This window comes from Conger conger, chromosome 15 (genome assembly GCF_963514075.1).
Source record: "Conger conger chromosome 15, fConCon1.1, whole genome shotgun sequence".
In the NCBI taxonomy this organism is placed as follows: Eukaryota; Metazoa; Chordata; class Actinopteri; order Anguilliformes; family Congridae; genus Conger; species Conger conger.
In genome coordinates, this window is record NC_083774.1 from 35,088,810 (window position 1) to 35,107,145 (window position 18,336).

At 42.1% G+C, this 18,336-nt stretch overlaps 1 protein-coding gene across 1 annotated transcript in view; it reads right to left on the reverse strand.

The window, feature by feature from the left end:
* Positions 1 to 16,094, reverse strand: part of prdm11 (PR domain containing 11) — a 49,299-nt gene extending 33,205 nt beyond the window's left edge. Inside the window, exons 1-2 of the mRNA XM_061221788.1 lie at positions 15,902 to 16,094; positions 2,191 to 2,313 (exon numbers count right to left, since the gene is read on the reverse strand). Of these exons, the coding sequence (XP_061077772.1) occupies positions 2,191 to 2,255 (65 nt within the window). The 5' untranslated portion in view covers positions 2,256 to 2,313; positions 15,902 to 16,094. The remainder of the gene's footprint in view (positions 1 to 2,190; positions 2,314 to 15,901) is intronic.
* Positions 16,095 to 18,336: the final 2,242 nt, after the last annotated feature.

Sequence of the window (18,336 nt, forward strand, 5' to 3'; positions counted from 1 at the left end):
TGAGACCACCACTAAAAACCATTTCTACACAGTACATGAGTCATTTGTTCAGATTATAAAACACGAAACAAAAAACGTCAAAAGGAAAATGAGGCATTTATGTCAGATACTATGTCAAGAATAGCTGTCAGAAATAGCTATGCATGACATGAGCCTCATGATGAGGAATAACAATCCCACGCTCATATTGTTCTTATTGTGCTATATTGCAAAATACATAAGAACATTTTTAATTAAAGACTGGGGGACTCAATAGCCTCCAAATTAATCATGTATTTAAGTTTTTTATATATTTTTCCATATGACTGATGAACAAAATGTAGGTTTGGCTCATTATGATTGGCCATCTCTTTTTATTCTTCCATCCATCCATTATCTTAACCCGCTTATCCTGAACAGGGTCGCAGGGGGGCTGGAGTCTATCCCAGCATGCATTGGGTGAAAGGCAGGAATACACCCTGGACAGGTCGCCAGTCCATCGCAGGGCACACACACCATTCACTCACACACACACTCATACCTACGGGCAATTTAGACTCTCCAATCAGCCTAACCTGCATGTCTTTGGACTGTGGGAGGAAACCGGAGTACCCGGAGGAAACCCACGCAGACACGGGGAGAACATGCAAACTCCGCAGAGAGGCCCCGGCCGACCAGGATTCAAACCCAGGACCTCCTTGCTGTGAGGCAGCAGTGCTACCCACTGCACCATCCGTGCCGTCCTCTTTTTATTCTTCCTTATCTTAACAAGTGGCCCACACTTGGCCAATAAAAATTGGACAGTCATACATTTTTTTTTTTTTTGGGCTCTGTACTCCAGCACAGTGGATTAGGAATGAAACAGTGAATAAAAGGTTTAAGTGCAGATTAAAGCTTTAATTTGAGGGTATATATCGGGTAATCCGAGTAAGAATTACATCCCTTTTTATACATACTCCCCCCATTTTAGGGGACCAAAAGCAATGAGACAAATGAACAGTGGGCTCCACAATTGTTAGCACCCTTAATAAAATAGAGAAAAAAGGCTGTATATATTAAAGAACATGAATAATGATCTACACTCAGTGATCACTTTATTAGGTATACCAATACATAAAAAGCAAATATTTAATCAGCCAATCATGTGGCAGCAACTCAATGCATAATGTTATGTGCATAATAATCATGCAGATGTGGCCAAGAGGTTCAACCGAGCAAATGTCAGAATGGGGAAAAAAAATTGATCTAAGTGACTTTGACCGTGGAATGATAGTTGGTGCCAGACATAGTGGTTTGAGTATCTCAAAAACTGCTGATCTTCTGGGATTTTCACACACAACAGTCTCTGCAGTTTGCAGACAATGGTGCAAAAAGCTAAAATCTGCAGTTCTCATGTATATTTTATGTGGGATAACGATGTACTTTTATTTCAATACATTTTCCGAAAACCACAGGTGCCAAAACTATTGGCACCCCTAACAATTATTGTAAATAAAATCAAACAAAGTGAAATTGGCAATACATTTTTTTTCCCTGTTTCACTACAGTATAAAAATGAGGTAATATGCATGCAAAATCCCTTTGTCAACCAGCAGGTTTGGAAAAGCCAAAGAACTGTCAGTTCAGAAGACACAGATGGTAATTGACCATCAGAAGTCAGGTAATGGGTACAAAAACATACATAAATGGTTAGAAATGTCACTTAGCACCGGGTCATTCCATCAAAAATTTACGAGAGGTGTGGGGCCACTCCCAATTTTGCTCAAATGTTCATTATACACACAGTGAGCACTTTATCAGGTATTCATTAGACTTATCCACTTAAGAGGTTTGATGTGTTGTGTGTTCAGAGATGCTCTTCTGCATACCACTGTTGTAATGTGTGGTTATTTGCGTTACTGTCACCTTTCTGTCAGCTTTGACCAGTCTGGCCCTTCTCCACTGACTTCTCTCATTAACAAGGCGTTTCTGCCCGCAGAACTGCTGCTCACTGGATGTTCTTTGTCTTTCACACCATTCTCTGCAAACTCGAGAGACTGTTGTGTGTGAAGATCCCAGGAGGTCAGCAGTTTCTAAGATAGTCAAACTACCCTGGCTGGCACCAACAATCATTCCATCGTCAAAGTCACATCAAAGTCAGATCACATTTCTTCCCCATTCTGATATTGAGCAAGGATATAAGGTTGTGAGCTGCACTAGTAAGAGGACTACCTCAGGCTGCAGTTGTCCTCTCCTTCTCTCGGCAGGTATTTCTGGGGGCCGGCAGACTCTGCCATGTCGTGGGGTTTGGGTTGAGGCCCTTGTGACCTCCAGCTCAGTCGAACATGTCAGACCCTGGGGACAGAAAGAAGCACAAGGAAAACGTTAGATTAGATTTATCCTGAGTAGCGAAAGAAAAACAACACAGACTGATCTGTATCCGTAACCATCTGTACTGAACTAAACACTAAACACCAGAAGGTGAACAATGCCTTTAAATAAATGTCTAGCCAACCATTCAGATGGAGGGAGACTGCCTTGGTCAGGCTGCACGCAGTAGCTATATTATAACTTTGACAAAACATTGCAGTAACATTGTGAGAACATCTTGTGTGGATCAGCGTTGCAGAAGAAATTTACATTACATTACATTTTTGGCATTTGGCAGACGCTCTTATCCAGAGCGACATACAGTTGATTAGACTAAGCAGGAGACAATCCTCCCCTGGAACAATTCAGGGTTAAGGGCCTTGCTCAAGGGCCCAACGGCTGTGCGGATCTTATTGTGGCTACACCGGGATTAGAACCGCCGACCTTGCGGGTCCCAGTCATGTACCTTAACCACTACGCTACAGGCCGCCCCTGTCCCAATGTCTACAGTGCTCAGTGGCAGAGTCTAAATATAATAGGACAAAACATTTAGAATAGCTGATCATATCCTGGCCACTCTGCCAAGACGGCCTTACTGACGCATTCAAGGTCCTATAGTCTGAAAATTCTTGCTATGTGGATTATAAAGGAGTTGAAGGTGTCATAAGAACACTGTGAACGTATCAAAACGCAGTCCCCAAATCAATCCACACAATCCACACAATCCACACAATCCATATGAAGAAAATGTTTATTTCAAATGAGCTGTTTGGGCATCCCTGCAGTTTTGGCATCATAACAATTAGCTTGCTTCAGCACGGCCCAACTTGTCACCAAAACAAATATAAGCCATTCAGTGATATCAATGAGCCTTAAAGTCACAGTCACTAAAACAGCCTGTTCTTGGAAAAGCTCATGACAGCCACACATCTTCTTATGGATATCAGGACCTAGAATAAAACACTGTAAGGGTGTATAATATGGGCAATAGCAATATAGCAATATCAAAACCCCTGTCAAATCCTGCATGCACCTGTAAAGTGACCCTTTGACCCTGTACATTTCTATCAAAATTGTAAATTAACTGAAAATTGCAGCTGTTCGAAAAAAAGAAAAAGAAAATTGAGAGCACTGGTAATGTATGGGATTGCTTTCTCTGTCATGCTCTAGAGGCAGATAACATTTGGGAGTTCAGGCATGATACAGTCCTGGATACTCTCTAGTCTGTAAGTAAATTGCAGACTGAATTGCAAATGTTTTGAATGGCCTGTTCACCTCACTATGTATTCCTGTTTTTGGGCCTAAATCATAAGTGATAAAACCATACACAACACAGCCCTCCCAGTCAGCACCATCCTGAGCAAGGCAGCATCAGCTTTGTGTGACATGGATGCTACAAGCATCAGTATACAATGTAGGTAGACATTATATTTTATTTATTTAATAAAAATAAAAAGTTACATCTTAAAGACCTACAAAATGTATTGATTCAGGAGTGTGAAAATATGAACATAATATAAAACTTCCTTGACTTTCATTGGCACAATTCTGGTCCTCATGTTGACAAAAGGCAATAACAGACTCCATAGGCAATCAAAAGCCTAGAATCAAGATGAGACGCTTCTATACATGCCCTCAAATGTACCCTGCTCTAGCACAAAACTGAACTGTAAGCACACTCACCAATATATTTTGTCTCTCACAAATTTGCAGTACTCTCACTTGGAGAGTACATACGCACATTCAAATTAATCCCACACTCTAGGGAACATCTGTGTTCTTGCCAACACTTCCCACTCCTTGCTTTCAGATTTGCAAAAACATTGCCGAAAGTCCTTATAAATTCGAGGCCTACTGCTCCCCTACATTCTCCTTGATTGGCGAAGGGCAGAGCTGCTGGTTCAGCTAGTATTTTCATGTTCATGTTTCCATTGGAAATTTTACTTTTAAGAGTCTCCTGGAAAATCAAGTGCAGAATACAGTGGTGTGAAAAAGTGTTTGCCCCCTTCCTGATTTCTTATTTTTTTGCATGTTTGTCACACTTAAATGTTTCAGATCATCAAACAAATTTAAATATTAGTCAAAGACAACACAAGTAAACACAAAATGCAGTTTTTATTATTAAGGGAGAAAAAAATCCAAACCTACATGGCCCTGTGTGAAAAAGTGATTGCCCCCCCTGTTAAAACATAACTTAACTGTGGTTTTCAATTTCTCTAGCCACACCCAGGCCTGATTACTGCCACACCTGTTCTCAATCAAGAAATCACTTAAATAGGACCTGCCTGACAAAGTGAAGTAGGCCAAATGATCCTCAAAAGCTAGACATCATGCCGAGATCTAAAGAAATTCAGGAACAAATGAGAAAGAAAGTAATTGAGATCTATCAGTCTGGAAAAGGTTATAAAGCCATTTCTAAAGCTTTAGGACTCCAGCGAACCACAGTGAGAGCCATTATCCACAAATGGCAAAAACATGGAACAGCGGTGAACCTTCCCAGAAGTGGCCGGCCGACCAAAATTACCCCAAGAGCGCAGCGACGACTCATCCAAGAGGTCACAAAACACCCCACAACAACATCCAAAGAACTGCAGGCCTCACTTGCCTCAGTTAAGGTCAGTGTTCATGACTCCACCATAAGAAAGAGACTGGGCAAAAATGGCCTGCATGGCAGAGTTCCAAGACGAAAACCACTGCTGAGCAAAAAGAACATTAAGGCTCGTCTCAATTTTGCCAGAAAACATCTTGATGTTCCCCAAGACTTTTGGAAAAATACTCTGTGGTCTGACGAGACAAAAGTTGAACTTTTTGGAAGGTGTGTGTCCCATTACATCTGGCGTAAAAGTAACACCGCATTTCAGAAAAAGGACATCATACCAACAGTAAAATATGGTGGTGGTAGTGTGATGGTCTGTGGCTGTTTTGCTGCTTCAGGACCTGGAAGACTTGCTGTGATAAATGGAACCATGGATTCTGCTGTCTACCAAAAAATCCTGAAGGAGAATGTCCGGCCATCTGTTCGTGACCTCAAGCTGAAACGAACTTGGGTTCTGCAGCAGGACAATGATCCAAAACACACCAGCAAGTCCACCTCTGAATGGCTGAAGAAAAACAAAATGAAGACTTTGGAGTGGCCTAGTCAAAGTCCTGACCTGAATCCTATTGAGATGCTGTGGCATGACCTTAAAAAGGCGGTTCATGCTCGAAAACCCTCCAATGTGGCTGAATTACAACAATTCTGCAAAGATGAGTGGGCCAAAATTCCTCCACAGCGCTGTAAGAGACTCATTGCAAGTTATCGCAAATGCTTGATTGCAGTTGTTGCTGCTAAGGGTGGCCCAACCAGTTATCAGGTTTAGGGGGCAATCACTTTTTCACACAGGGCCATGTAGGTTTGGATTTTTTTCTCCCTTAATAATAAAAACTGCATTTTGTGTTTACTTGTGTTGTCTTTGACTAATATTTAAATTTGTTTGATGATCTGAAACATTTAAGTGTGACAAACATGCAAAAAAGAAAAAAGAAAAAAGAAATCAGGAAGGGGGCAAACACTTTTTCACACCACTGTATATGCATGAGTGCATCATTATGCAAGGGCAGGGTAAATTTGAGGGCACACAAACACTCAGGGAGCATCATATTAGGTTATTATTTTAGACTTATTTTTTAGACGTATTGGTATTCCGCTGCTGTAGCCTATCTACATTGAGGTTAGACATACCGTGTGTTCAGAGATGCTCTTCTGCATACCACTGTTGTAATGTGCAGGTATTTGCATTACTGTCAGTTTCCTGTCATTACATTACATGTCAGCTTTGACCAGTCTGGCCCTTCTCTTCTGACATCTCTCATTTTGCCTGTAGAATTGCTGCTCACTGGCTACCATTCTCTGCAAACTCTAGAGACTGCATTAAGTTGCTGCCACATGATTGGCGGATGAAATATAGTGTATATTTTTGCATGAGGATAAAATAAATCTGCAAAAGAGCTGAAGGAATCCTGCTCTCATGTTTATTACCGTGCAACTGAACACCATAATTCCCTTCAGGAAAATGAGCAAAAATGGCTGTACATAATTTTTACAGCCCATACAATTAGTCATATTTTGGGCTTAAACATATAGGGGAGCCATTTACTTTAATTTTAACACAATACTCTTTCAAAATGCAAAATGGTTTATTGAGTAGTTGAATTAGTAGTACCATTTTTGGCACTCTATTGAATTGTACTTGGTGAATCCTCCCCTGGACAGAATAGCAGATAACCTCTTCCTGTAATGTCTGACAAGGCTGGAGAAAACTTGTGCGGGATCTTGAACCACATGCAGATCAAGATCCTTGATATTCTTCGGTTTGTGCATGCCAGGGACTGAGCAGCCATTGCAGAGCATTGAATTAATGTTCCTACAAACATTTCTCTGGATTCTCTGGATTCTGAGGCCATCATCTTGTTGAAAGGTCCATCTATGGCAGGGGTGCACAACTCCGGTCCTCGAGGGCTAGTCTGCGTACTGGTTTTTGTTCCAACCAATTGCCTTGTTTTTAATTTGCTGACAGCTCTATAAATTACCCTGGTTCAAGCCTGTACTTGAGCACAGTAAAGTCATTAGGATACACTTGCAGTCTGCAGCTGTAGCCTGTACTCGGACACAAGTCAGATAATTATTTAATTCACTCAATTATATGTTAAAACCAGAAGTCGGCACAAAATCCTGAAATGGATTGGTCCTTGTCATGCACCCCTGATCTATGGCCAGACAAAGGCAACCAGGCTTTAGGGCTGGGGTACTTAGGGGAAGTCATTAAGCCATCAATTTTAACAAGAGCCACCAGACCACTAGCAGCAAAATAACCACGAAGCATCAATGATCCTCCACCACATTGCACTGTGGGTATCAGATGCTTTTCCTTACATGCAGTCACCTTTTGTTGCCAACCATGCCAATGGTGTGCAATCTGTGCATGCCCAGAGAGTTTAGTGTTGGTCTGACCACAACACACAATTGCAAAAGTAAATGATAAATGGTTGGAATTTATACAGCGCCCTTATCCAAACCACTGTACAACTGATGCTTCTCATTCACCCATTCATACACACACAAACACACACGCACGCACACACACGCACCAACAGCAACTGGCTGCCATGCAAGGCACCAACCAGCTCGTCAGGAGCAATTGGGGGTTAGGTATCTTGCTCACTTTGACACACCCAGGGCGGGATCGAACCGGCAACCCTCCGACTGCCAGACGACTGCTCTTACCTCCTGAGCTAATGTCGCCCCCTCATGTCATTTTAATGATACTCTGCAAAGTTCAGGCGCTTCAGTGTGTGGGTCTGTAGTGTAGTGGTTAAGGTACATGACTGGGACCCGTAAGGTCGGTGGTTCAAGCCCCGGTGTAGCCGCAATAAGATCCGCACAGCCGTTGGGCACTTGAGCAAGGCCCCATTGCTCCAGGGGGAGAATTGTCTCCTGCTTAGTCTAATCAACTGTACATCTCTCTGGATAAGAGCGTCTGCCAAATGCCATTAATGTAAAGTAATGGGTCTCTCTCAGTAATGGTGCATTACTTCCAAAGAGCTTGTCAAAATGAAGGTGCTGTCCAACATTTAGATTTTAAGACTTGACGACCCCCAGATTCCACAAAACTGGTAAGTTCCTAACAGTAATCCATGAGAAACACTGTGCTCACATGCATGGGGCAATATGTACATGAGCTCTAGACTTCTAAAACATGTTGTTTATTGCTGTGACCGGTCTGCGCTTAGTGGTATTTTCAACCATTTGTGTTCTTGTGCACTTACATCTGTCACTTCTGAGTTGAAAACGCTTTCCTTTTCCCCATGGTGATGGATGACAAAGGGATGTGTGCAACCTCATATTTATACCCCGGTGAAACAGGAGATGGTGAAAGGCAGTTTCTGATTAAAAATTAATTTAAAAAATAAAGCATTGGTTTTGAAACTGGATAGATTTGTTGTCTTAATTGTTGCTGCAGTTTAATTTTATTTAGTTGTATATAAAGGATGAAAATATCACTAAACATCCTCCCTAAAGCATGTTATTGTAAAACGTTATGCACATAATTTTGTACAGGAAGATCATAATTTCTCAGTGGCGCAAGAAATTGGAAGTAAAACATTTGTGAAAATTTCACTGTTCCCAGAGCTTTGAACCTTGGACGCTGTGGTTCAGTCTGAGTATAGCACTGCATCGCACGCAGGCCAGGCTGACAACCAGGACTGTAGGGCATTGGGGAGTTTATATCCAGTGGTGTCAGGCAAAATATGACTACAGTATTTACCCTGAAGACATGTCCCTACTGTGTTTGCAAACATGGTAGGTGGACTGGATTACTTTATTGCATTTTCAAACTTTCTTTTGGGCCATCTCAATAGTTAAATGTCAACGTTGTAAGCCAGATAATAGTAAGTCAGACTAATTACCAAATTAAATATTTACATTTACATTGACATTGTGCAGTGTAACCTCACAGTTGCAGAAATCTGTAGTTAAATCCCTGTGGTTTACGTCCAGGCATGCTGGTCGATCGTGTCGTTTTTTTAAATGCATCGGTTAAAATTATAATTCTTCATGTTTTCATCCCTCTGCTCTATGTCTTCTGCCTGATAGACTTGATTAGCATGGAATCTGTAAATACAGTGGGAGCAATAATTATTTGATCCCTTGCTGATTTGGTAGGTTTGCCCACTTACAATGAATGTAACTGTGTAGAATTTTAATCATAGGTACATTTTAACATTGAGAGACAGAATATCACAAAATAATCCACAATAACATCATATACATTTTATTAATTTAATATCATATTTTCACATGAAATTAGTATTTGATCCATAGAACAATAGGACGTTTGTTGTAGTTTTTCACCAGGTTTGCACAGATCTTGGGAGGGATTTTGGTCCACTCCTCTTTGCAGATCCTCTCCAAATCCTTAAGGTTCCGAGGCTGTCACTTGGCAACTCGAAGCTTCAGCTCCCTCCACAGATTTTCTATGGGATTTAGTTCTGGAGACTGGCTAGGCCACTCCAGGACCTTAATATGCTTCTTTTTGAGCCACTCCTTTGTTGCCTTGGCCGTATGTTTTGGGTCATTGGCATGTTGGAAGACCCATTTTCAGTGCTCTCACTGAGGGAAGGAGGTTGTCACCCAGAATTTCCTGGTACATGGCCTCATTCATCCTCCCCTCGATACGGTGAAGTTGTCCTGTCCCCTTAGCTGAGAAACACCCCCAAAGCAAAAGGTTTCCACCTCCATGCTTCACAGTGGGGATGGTGTTCTTGGGGTTGTACTCAGCATTTCTCTTCCTCCAAACACGGCGAGTCGAGTTGATGCCAAATAGCTCTATTTTGATCTGACCACATCACCTTCTCCCAAGCCTCCCTGGATCATCCAGGTGTTCTTTGGCAAACTTCAGACGGGCCTGTACATGTGCCTTCTTCAGCAGAGGAACCGTGTGCGCGCAGCAGGATTTTAATCCTTCATGGTGTAGTGTGTTACTGATGGTTCTCTTCGTGACTGTGGTCCCAACTGCATTCAGGTAATTAACAAGCTCCTCCTGTGTAGTACTGGGCTGATCCCTGACCTTTCTCATGATCATAGATATCCCACGAGGCGAGATCTTGCGTGGAGCCCCAGACCGAGGGAGATTGGCAGTGACTTTGTGTTTCTTCCATTTTCTAATAATTGCTCCAACAGTTGTTAACTTCTCACCAAGCTGCTTGCTTATTTTCTTGTAGCCCATCCCAGCCTTGTGCAGGTCTACAATTTTGTCCCTGATGTCCTTAAACAGCTCCTTTGTCTTGCCTATGGTGGAAACGTTGGAATCTTATTGATTGTGTGGACAGGTGTCTTTTATACAGCTACATAACAAAGTAACGAGTTGACACAGGTGTTTTGGGTAATGAGTTGAGATTAGGAGTGCTTCTTAATGGAAAACTAACTGGTCAGTGGCAGCCAGAATTATTGCTGATTGGTAGGGGATCAAATACTTATTTCATGCAAAAATATGATAATAAATGTATAAAATGTATAAATTTTGTTATTGTGGATTATTTTGTGATATACTGTCTCTCAATGTTAAAATGTACCTATGATTAAAATTCTAAACAGTTCCATTCTTTGAACGTGGGCAAACCTACAAAATCAGCAAGGGATCAAATAATTATTGCTCCCACTGTATGCTGCTATTACCAACTTTGTTGCACACGGGGTTGTGCACTCAAAATTCCGTGGTCATGCAATATTTGCCTGATATAATATAACACCGGGTCTATTTTACCATAGGCGGCTCGTCTAATGATTTTACTTTTACAGGTCTCTGTACAATTTGATTAAATCTTATGTAACGGTAAACTTGCATTTTATATGGCGTGGGACAACCATGGTGGTGAGATTAACGTGTCCATTTTTCCCTGAAAGAAGGTCATTTTTGCTTTCAATATCCGATGAATGAATAGACTAATGATAATGTATTGCTTTATTTATTTTTATGGAGATACCGCATAGTGGAAAGCGAAGTTCGGTTTGCCGATAGTTTAAATCCAACCGCTCACACCCCTAATAGATATTGTTGTATTGTATTAGATACTGTATTGTTGTACTCTGGGTGTTCTAGCTGCCAACCATGGTATGCTAGCTCGTAAATTGATGTATTCTCCAAGGGTTCCAATTGTATCTGTATGGTCACGCTAGGACTTGGAACCATACTGTCCTCCAGGGTCCTCTTCAGACTTGTTCCTGTGTTTGATGTGCACTTCATTGTACATCACTCTGGATAAGAGCATCTGCTAAATTCTTTGTAATGGAATGTAATAATCCAAATCAGCCACTGACCTCCATCTCAATGGTGGGTAAACTTATCCAATATGATGTTTAAGCAAAAAACCCATCTCACAACCTTCCATGCTCTAAACCAGGGATACACAATCTTACCCAGAAAGGCCCAGTGTGCATGCAGGCATTCATACCAACCATGCAGTTACACACATGATCAACCATTAGAGAACTTGCTAAGGATCCTGTTTAGTAGAATCGGGTGTGTAACTGCTTGGCCAGAACAAAACCTGCACCCAAACGGACCCTTTCTGGTATCCCTGCTCTCGGCTAGGGATCTCAAGAGTCAATTTCTGAAGGGCCACAATGAGTGCAGATTTTAGCAGACACCATGGCTCTATAGGCAACTAAAGCAGGGTAGACACTGTGCCATAATTCTGCAGTCACAGACAAAATGTCCAAATCTGAAATTCGTTGTGAGCCAAAATCTGCCATTTTGGATCTCTCATTGTGACATATTCACAGACGGCCGATTTAGTGAATCTTAGCCTCTGACAGAAGACTGGCACTGTCACATATTTTGGGCCAAAATCATGCAATGTGACAGCAGCTACGACCTCAGACAATGGATGTCTGATGAACAATCAATAGGAGTATCATAATAAAATACACGATGAACTGTAAACAATACACGTAGCACTCTAACTGCAACAAACACATTGTTTTAATGTCAATTCATTCAGTCACTATTTCAAGTGTCACCATCGATACTAAAATATTAGGCCACTTGCATGTGGATAAAGTAGCCCAGGCTAATTAAGTGCACCGTTAAAATGTATTGATTTTGCTACCACTCTCAAACTGTCTCGTATCGCAAATAATTAGCCCCAGTTGAGCCACCCATCAGTAACAATGCAGCTAATATCCAAATGGAAAGTGAGAAAAGAAACCATGTTTAGAATGATGCTCCACCATCTTCAAATTGTGCGTGTGGATGTCAGATGGCATAGCCACTGTCACTGTAGGATGGAATCTCTGCTCTTTTATAGAAATTTTAGATCTTATCACACAGTGTAACAGCAGTGAGAGACAGGATGTTGGGGGGCTACATGGCACAGTGTGACAGCAGTGAGAGACAGGATGTTGTCAGGGCTACATGGCACAGTGTGACAGCAGTGAGAGACAGGATGTTGTGGGGGTACATGGCACAGTGTGACAGCAGTGAGAGAGAGGATGTTGTTGGGGCTACATGGCACAGTGTGACAGCAGTGAGAGACAGGATGATGTTGGGGCTACATGGCACAGTGTGACAGCAGTGAGAGACAGGATGTTGTTGGGGCTACATGGCACAGTGTGACAGCAGTGAGAGACAGGATGTTGTGGGGGTACATGGCACAGTGTGACAGCAGTGAGAGACAGGATGTTGGGGGGCTACATGGCACAGTGTGACAGCAGTGAGAGACAGGATGTTGTCAGGGCTACATGGCACAGTGTGACAGCAGTGAGAGACAGGATGTTGGGGCTACATGGCACAGTGTGACAGCAGTGAGAGACAGGATGTTGGGGCTACATGGCACAGTGTTACAGCAGTGAGAGAGAGGATGTTGTGGGGGTACATGGCACAGTGTGACAGCAGTGAGAGACAGGATGTTGTCAGGGCTACATGGCACAGTGTGACAGCAGTGGGAGACAGGATGTTGGGGGGCTACATGGCACAGTGTTACAGCAGTGAGAGACAGGATGTTGGGGGGCTACATGGCACAGTGTTACAGCAGTGAGAGACAGGATGTTGGGGCTACATGGCACAGTGTGACAGCAGTGGGAGACAGGATGTTGGGGGGCTACATGGCACAGTGTTACAGCAGTGAGAGACAGGATGTTGGGGCTACATGGCACAGTGTGACAGCAGTGGGAGACAGGATGTTGTTGGGGCTACATGGCACAGTGTGACAGCAATGAGAGACAGGATGATGTTGGGGCTACATGGCACAGTGTGACAGCAGTGAGAGACAGGATGTTGTTGGGGCTACATGGCACAGTGTGACAGCAGTGAGAGACAGCATGTTGTTGGGGCTACATGGCACAGTGTGACAGCAATGAGAGACAGGATGTTGGGGGGCTACATGGCACAGTGTAACAGCAGTGAGAGACAGGATGTTGGGGGGCTACATGGCACAGTGTAACAGCAGTGAGAGACAGGATGTTGGGGGGCTACATGGCACAGTGTGACAGCAGTGAGAGACAGGATGTTGGGGGGCTACATGGCACAGTGTGACAGCAGTGAGAGACAGGATGTTGTTGGGGTTACAGCCACCGTGACACACAGAGAACAGAAAGTAGGTTCAATGATGTGATTCTTTCAGAATTAATCAGAAAATACACTTTTTTACAGAAAAGTTGCAACCAAAGGTAGTATTCCATAAACACATATACCATGTTTTTTGGCAGATTGTGCAACAATAAAGCCTAATACTGGTTGCCTCATAGATTTAAAAACAATAAGTTATAAATAAAGGGTCTGAAATGCATTTTACGGATGTAACTAAGCTATATAATGTAGAACATGCAACTTGCAGCAGCGGCCTGTAGTGTAGTGATGAAAGTAAATGACTGGGAGATGCAAGGTTGGTGGTTCTAATCCCAGTGTAGCCACAACAAGATCCGAACAGCCCTTAACCCTGCATTGCTCCAGGGGAGGATTGTCTCCTGCTTAGTCTAATCAACTGTATGTTGCTCTGGATAAGAGTGTCTGCCAAATGCCAATAATGTAATGCATTATCCAAGACAAATGCAGTTAATTACCTTGTTAGCGTCAACCTCATATTTCAGCAAGCACTGTTTGACTTTCTGTGTATCAGCAAGAATAACTTTTTAATCTGGGTATAACTGGCTGTCCTGTGACAGAAAACTACCCTTTATTATTTCAGACTGCAGTGTACTTTTTTACTACTGATATTTTTGTGCATGCAGGAAATCATCGTGAATGGTGCAGTAGGAATCGACTATCACTGTACAGTGTACCAGGTGCTGCAGCACCAGGTTGCTGAAAGACTTTTGTGTTGACAGATCTCACCCACCAACAAATTTCAGGATTGCCAAGGTTGCAAACCCCTGACTTGGACAGTAATGTGTGTTTAGAGTATGTTGGGTGATGTGGCCAAAACTGCTACTTCTAGTTATAATCTCAACATATCAATCAAGAAACTAAAATAAGTCACAAAACATGAAAACTGCAAAGTAACATGGATATCTTTTAAGGATTTTGTCAAATTATGATTCTATACTCATATTAGTACCAACTGCAGTCTGCAGCCTTTAAGATGTTGGCTACAGTGGGCCAGACTACCTCATGTACAAGTCTAAATGTGCTTGATCTTCTATATCAAATAATGTACGGACACAAATGCATAGGCCTGCTTAATTTTGAATAGGGTTCGGTCTTTATGTGATGGTTGAATGGGTCTTCTAAAAAAAAAAATCTTCTAAAAAAAAAAAAAGAGAGAGAGAGGGATGGCCAAGAATTTTGGTCCTAGTGTAAACACGACAGATGCCTCGGTGGTATTTAGACACATTATTGTACTTCTATGCAAACATACCATATAGAATGAATAACAATAGCATTATTCGTAAAACAAGAATTGTGTCAATCACTAACTGTTGGGATAAAATGTTACAATCAGTACCAAATAAATTCACTACCTGCACCAACTGTCATACAATGCTACAGCACCGAAAGTATGTATCTCCAAGTAACGAAAACTGATGAAACCGCTCGCGGCAAGCGGCTAACAATACCAGCACAGCAGCATTAGGATACAACGCCGCTGTAATATCAAGTGAAATACTTGTTCGATAGCTACTAATAAAGAGAACTGCAGCCTGCGCCTACATGAAGAAAGACAATCATTTGCGATGGCATATAACACAACGGGACCGATTTCATTGCAGCAAAACATTTCAACAAAGACGAATTTCTCTATAAGATTGACGCTTAATTACTTCTTTGTCTCGCGCTGCATTAAAGGACATAAACCAGCAGACCAGCTCGAACATCAGTCGGCCATCGAAAATATAAGAACGCGCGTTTTTACACAGGGCAATTACAAGTCACCTTCCCTGCACACATGCATACTGTAGGTCGTGCAGATTTTCATTTTATCTGGTTGACTTTACCCAGCCCTCACTCGGGAATGACACCAACACATAGGCAACTGCAGAGTATTTAATGTGTAATATTAAGGACTAGAACTGGTATTGAAAATACTGTCGGTTTTGTCTTTGACTTAATCTGGACGTCCGGAGCACACCTCAGAGAGAAATAGTGTAGTTGGTTCCTTGTTCGCTCCACAAATTAGGGCGTATACCTTTTTAGGGGCACACCTCCACTATATAGACAACCGTCTCAGTCCAAATACACACTCCGCCTCGATAACACGCTCCCTATCCAAAATATCCGAGACACCAACTCGAGATGCTGATTGGTCATCGGCGATGTCCGTCAAAACTAAATGCACTGTGTAGAAAAACTGCAACAACTGGGGTAATTATGTCCCCTTAAAACAAACTCACGGTATACCTGTAAAGTTTCTTCTGCAACAGCACTACGTCAACATATATAAGAGTATTCAAAATCATCGACTGAACAGCGAACAGCGTGGTCTTTGGCGTTAGAGCTAGATATTTCCTCGATTCCCCTCTGCAGGCAATTGGCAATTTGCCTAACGTTTTCGGAAGCCATTTTCATTGGCCACATTGGCTACTAAAAGACAGACTCACCTTCCAAGAATCCGCAACCCCGGGAGGGTGGTCTTTTAATCGCTTTATTCCACAATACGAAGTCTCCCCTTTCCTGTTTCGCCCCCGACAACGCAGCAATAAAATTAGATTTCACTAGTCCTCGGCGATGTAAAGTTTTTATTTGAAATAATTTCAGCGAGTCAGCAGCTTCTCTCAGCTTTGACCACCATCTTTTTAATACAGGAAATGACATGGAAAACGGAAGAAAGCAACTTGAGAACAGAGGGGACCCTAAAAGACATACGTTTTACCCAAAAGTTTAGTTGTATTAAAAGCTGCTCCTGTGATACTATTCAGAGAGTTATGTGCATGGTGTTTTTAAACCAGTGTTTCGCAAACGTTACGTATAGACGTGTAAAGCATTAAACCGTTATTTAAAAAATATCAATTTTCCTTCCGGTTTTTAACTTCATCCCGTAACTTAACGTTAACTACAGTAAACTCACAGCCTGGTAGTCTTGCTACGTCTAATGTATTGTAGTCTGCATACTTTCATCCTTCGCGGTTTAAAGTTACATTGAAAACGCGTTAAATCGTGTAGCCGAGATAGTGTTAGACGATCTGTTGAATCTATGATTTATTCGCTAGGCTAGCTAACTAAACTGTTCCGTTTCAAATGATGTCTCGCAAAAAGACGGTGACCTAAAGTTAATCTAATCTGCACTGCAATAAAATGTCTATTATACCTCTCCAACTTAATCAATGTTTTAGCTAATGGAGAAGATCAGTTCGACTGGAATACTGTTACTTTGTATCTGTCTCCGGAAGACAATGCCGGCGCCGGTGTATCGTATGGAGTCGAGCAGTTGGGAACAATATGACGACTTTTGCCTTGGTTTGAATGTGTCCACTCAGCCAGCATAACGTGCCATACCATATTTCATTCGGTCATCATCCTGTCACCTATCTCAGAGGTGCAAATGACACTAGCAACACTAGTCCTGCAAGTTGGAACAAACCATCTTTAGTTGGACTTATGTAAATGCTACAACACAGTGGCGGCAACATTCTTCAAATAGGACTATTTTACTTGATTAAAGCAGAATGTATTGTATCGTGTGTACGATAATTTCATCATGCTGCTGGATTAGAAGGCATAGAAAGTACCCCTTCACTTTTGGCACACTTTATTATGTTGTAGATTTAATTTTAGATTGCCATTTTGACCATCAATCTACACTCAATAACCCACAATGACAAAGTGAAAACATGTTTTTAGAGATCTTTGCGAATTTATGAAAAATCCTGAACTGAAATCTCTCATTTCTTTATGTCAGTACTCAGATCCCTAATTCAGTACTCTGTAGAAGCCACTTTGGTGGCAAGGGTAAGTCTCTACACGCTTTGCACTCCTGGATTTGTATGTAATTCATTGTATCTTATGTCTTGTCTTTTATCTGGACTTTGAGTCTGAAATAAAGTTTGAATGAATAAAGCTCCATCAGATTGGATGGGAAGGGTCTGTGAAGTGCAATCTCCAGGTCTCTCCACGGAAGTTCTATGGGGTTTAAGTCTGGGCTTTGGTTGGGCTGCTCAATGACAGTCAGAGCCTTGTTCCAAAGCCTGTCTTGTCTTCGGGTCATTGTCCTGCTGAAAGGTGAACTGTCGCACCAGTCTGAGGTTGCATGCACTCTGGAGCAGGGTTTCTTCAAGGACCTCTCTGTATTTGGCTGCATTCAACCTTCCCCCAGTTCCCTCTCAGTCTCGCTCGTCTCTGCCACTGAGAGATAACCCTGTAGCATGATGCTGCCACCACCATGCTTCACCGTAGGGATGGTATTAATCATGTGATGAGCAGTGCTTGGTGTTTGCCAGCATATTGCTTGGCGTTCTGCCAAAATAGTTATTTTTTTGTCTCATCAGACCATATAATCTTTTTCCTCATACTCTCAGAGTCCTTTAAATGCCATTTGACAAACTCCAAACAGGCTGCCATATGCGTTTTACTCGAGAGTAGCTTCCACTGATTGATGTAATGCAGCTGAGATGGTCGTCCTTCCGGCAGGTTCTCCTATCTCTGCTGAGGACAAATGAAGCTGATTTTCAGCAAACTAAATGTACCCACAAGAACACTAAAAAAGTCAACAACCAAAAAAGATTGACCCAAATTTCTGGCTCTCTAATTTTCCTGAAGGCTGCAGATGGTACTGACATATATTTGCACGACGTCTTTGGAATTAAATTAACATGACTGTAATATGCAATATAGTACCATTAAATTCTGCCAATGCCTTTGCCTCTGGCATACTCTTCATGCCGAAATAAAAAACCCACATGCATTATATTGCTATATCCTGACTTAGGAGAATAACCTTCTATAAGCTTCAGAAGTTTTGAACCCGTCCCTAAACGGACCCTATGCAATATATACCTTCACATTTGATGCCGCCATATTAGAGGATGCTCACAACTTA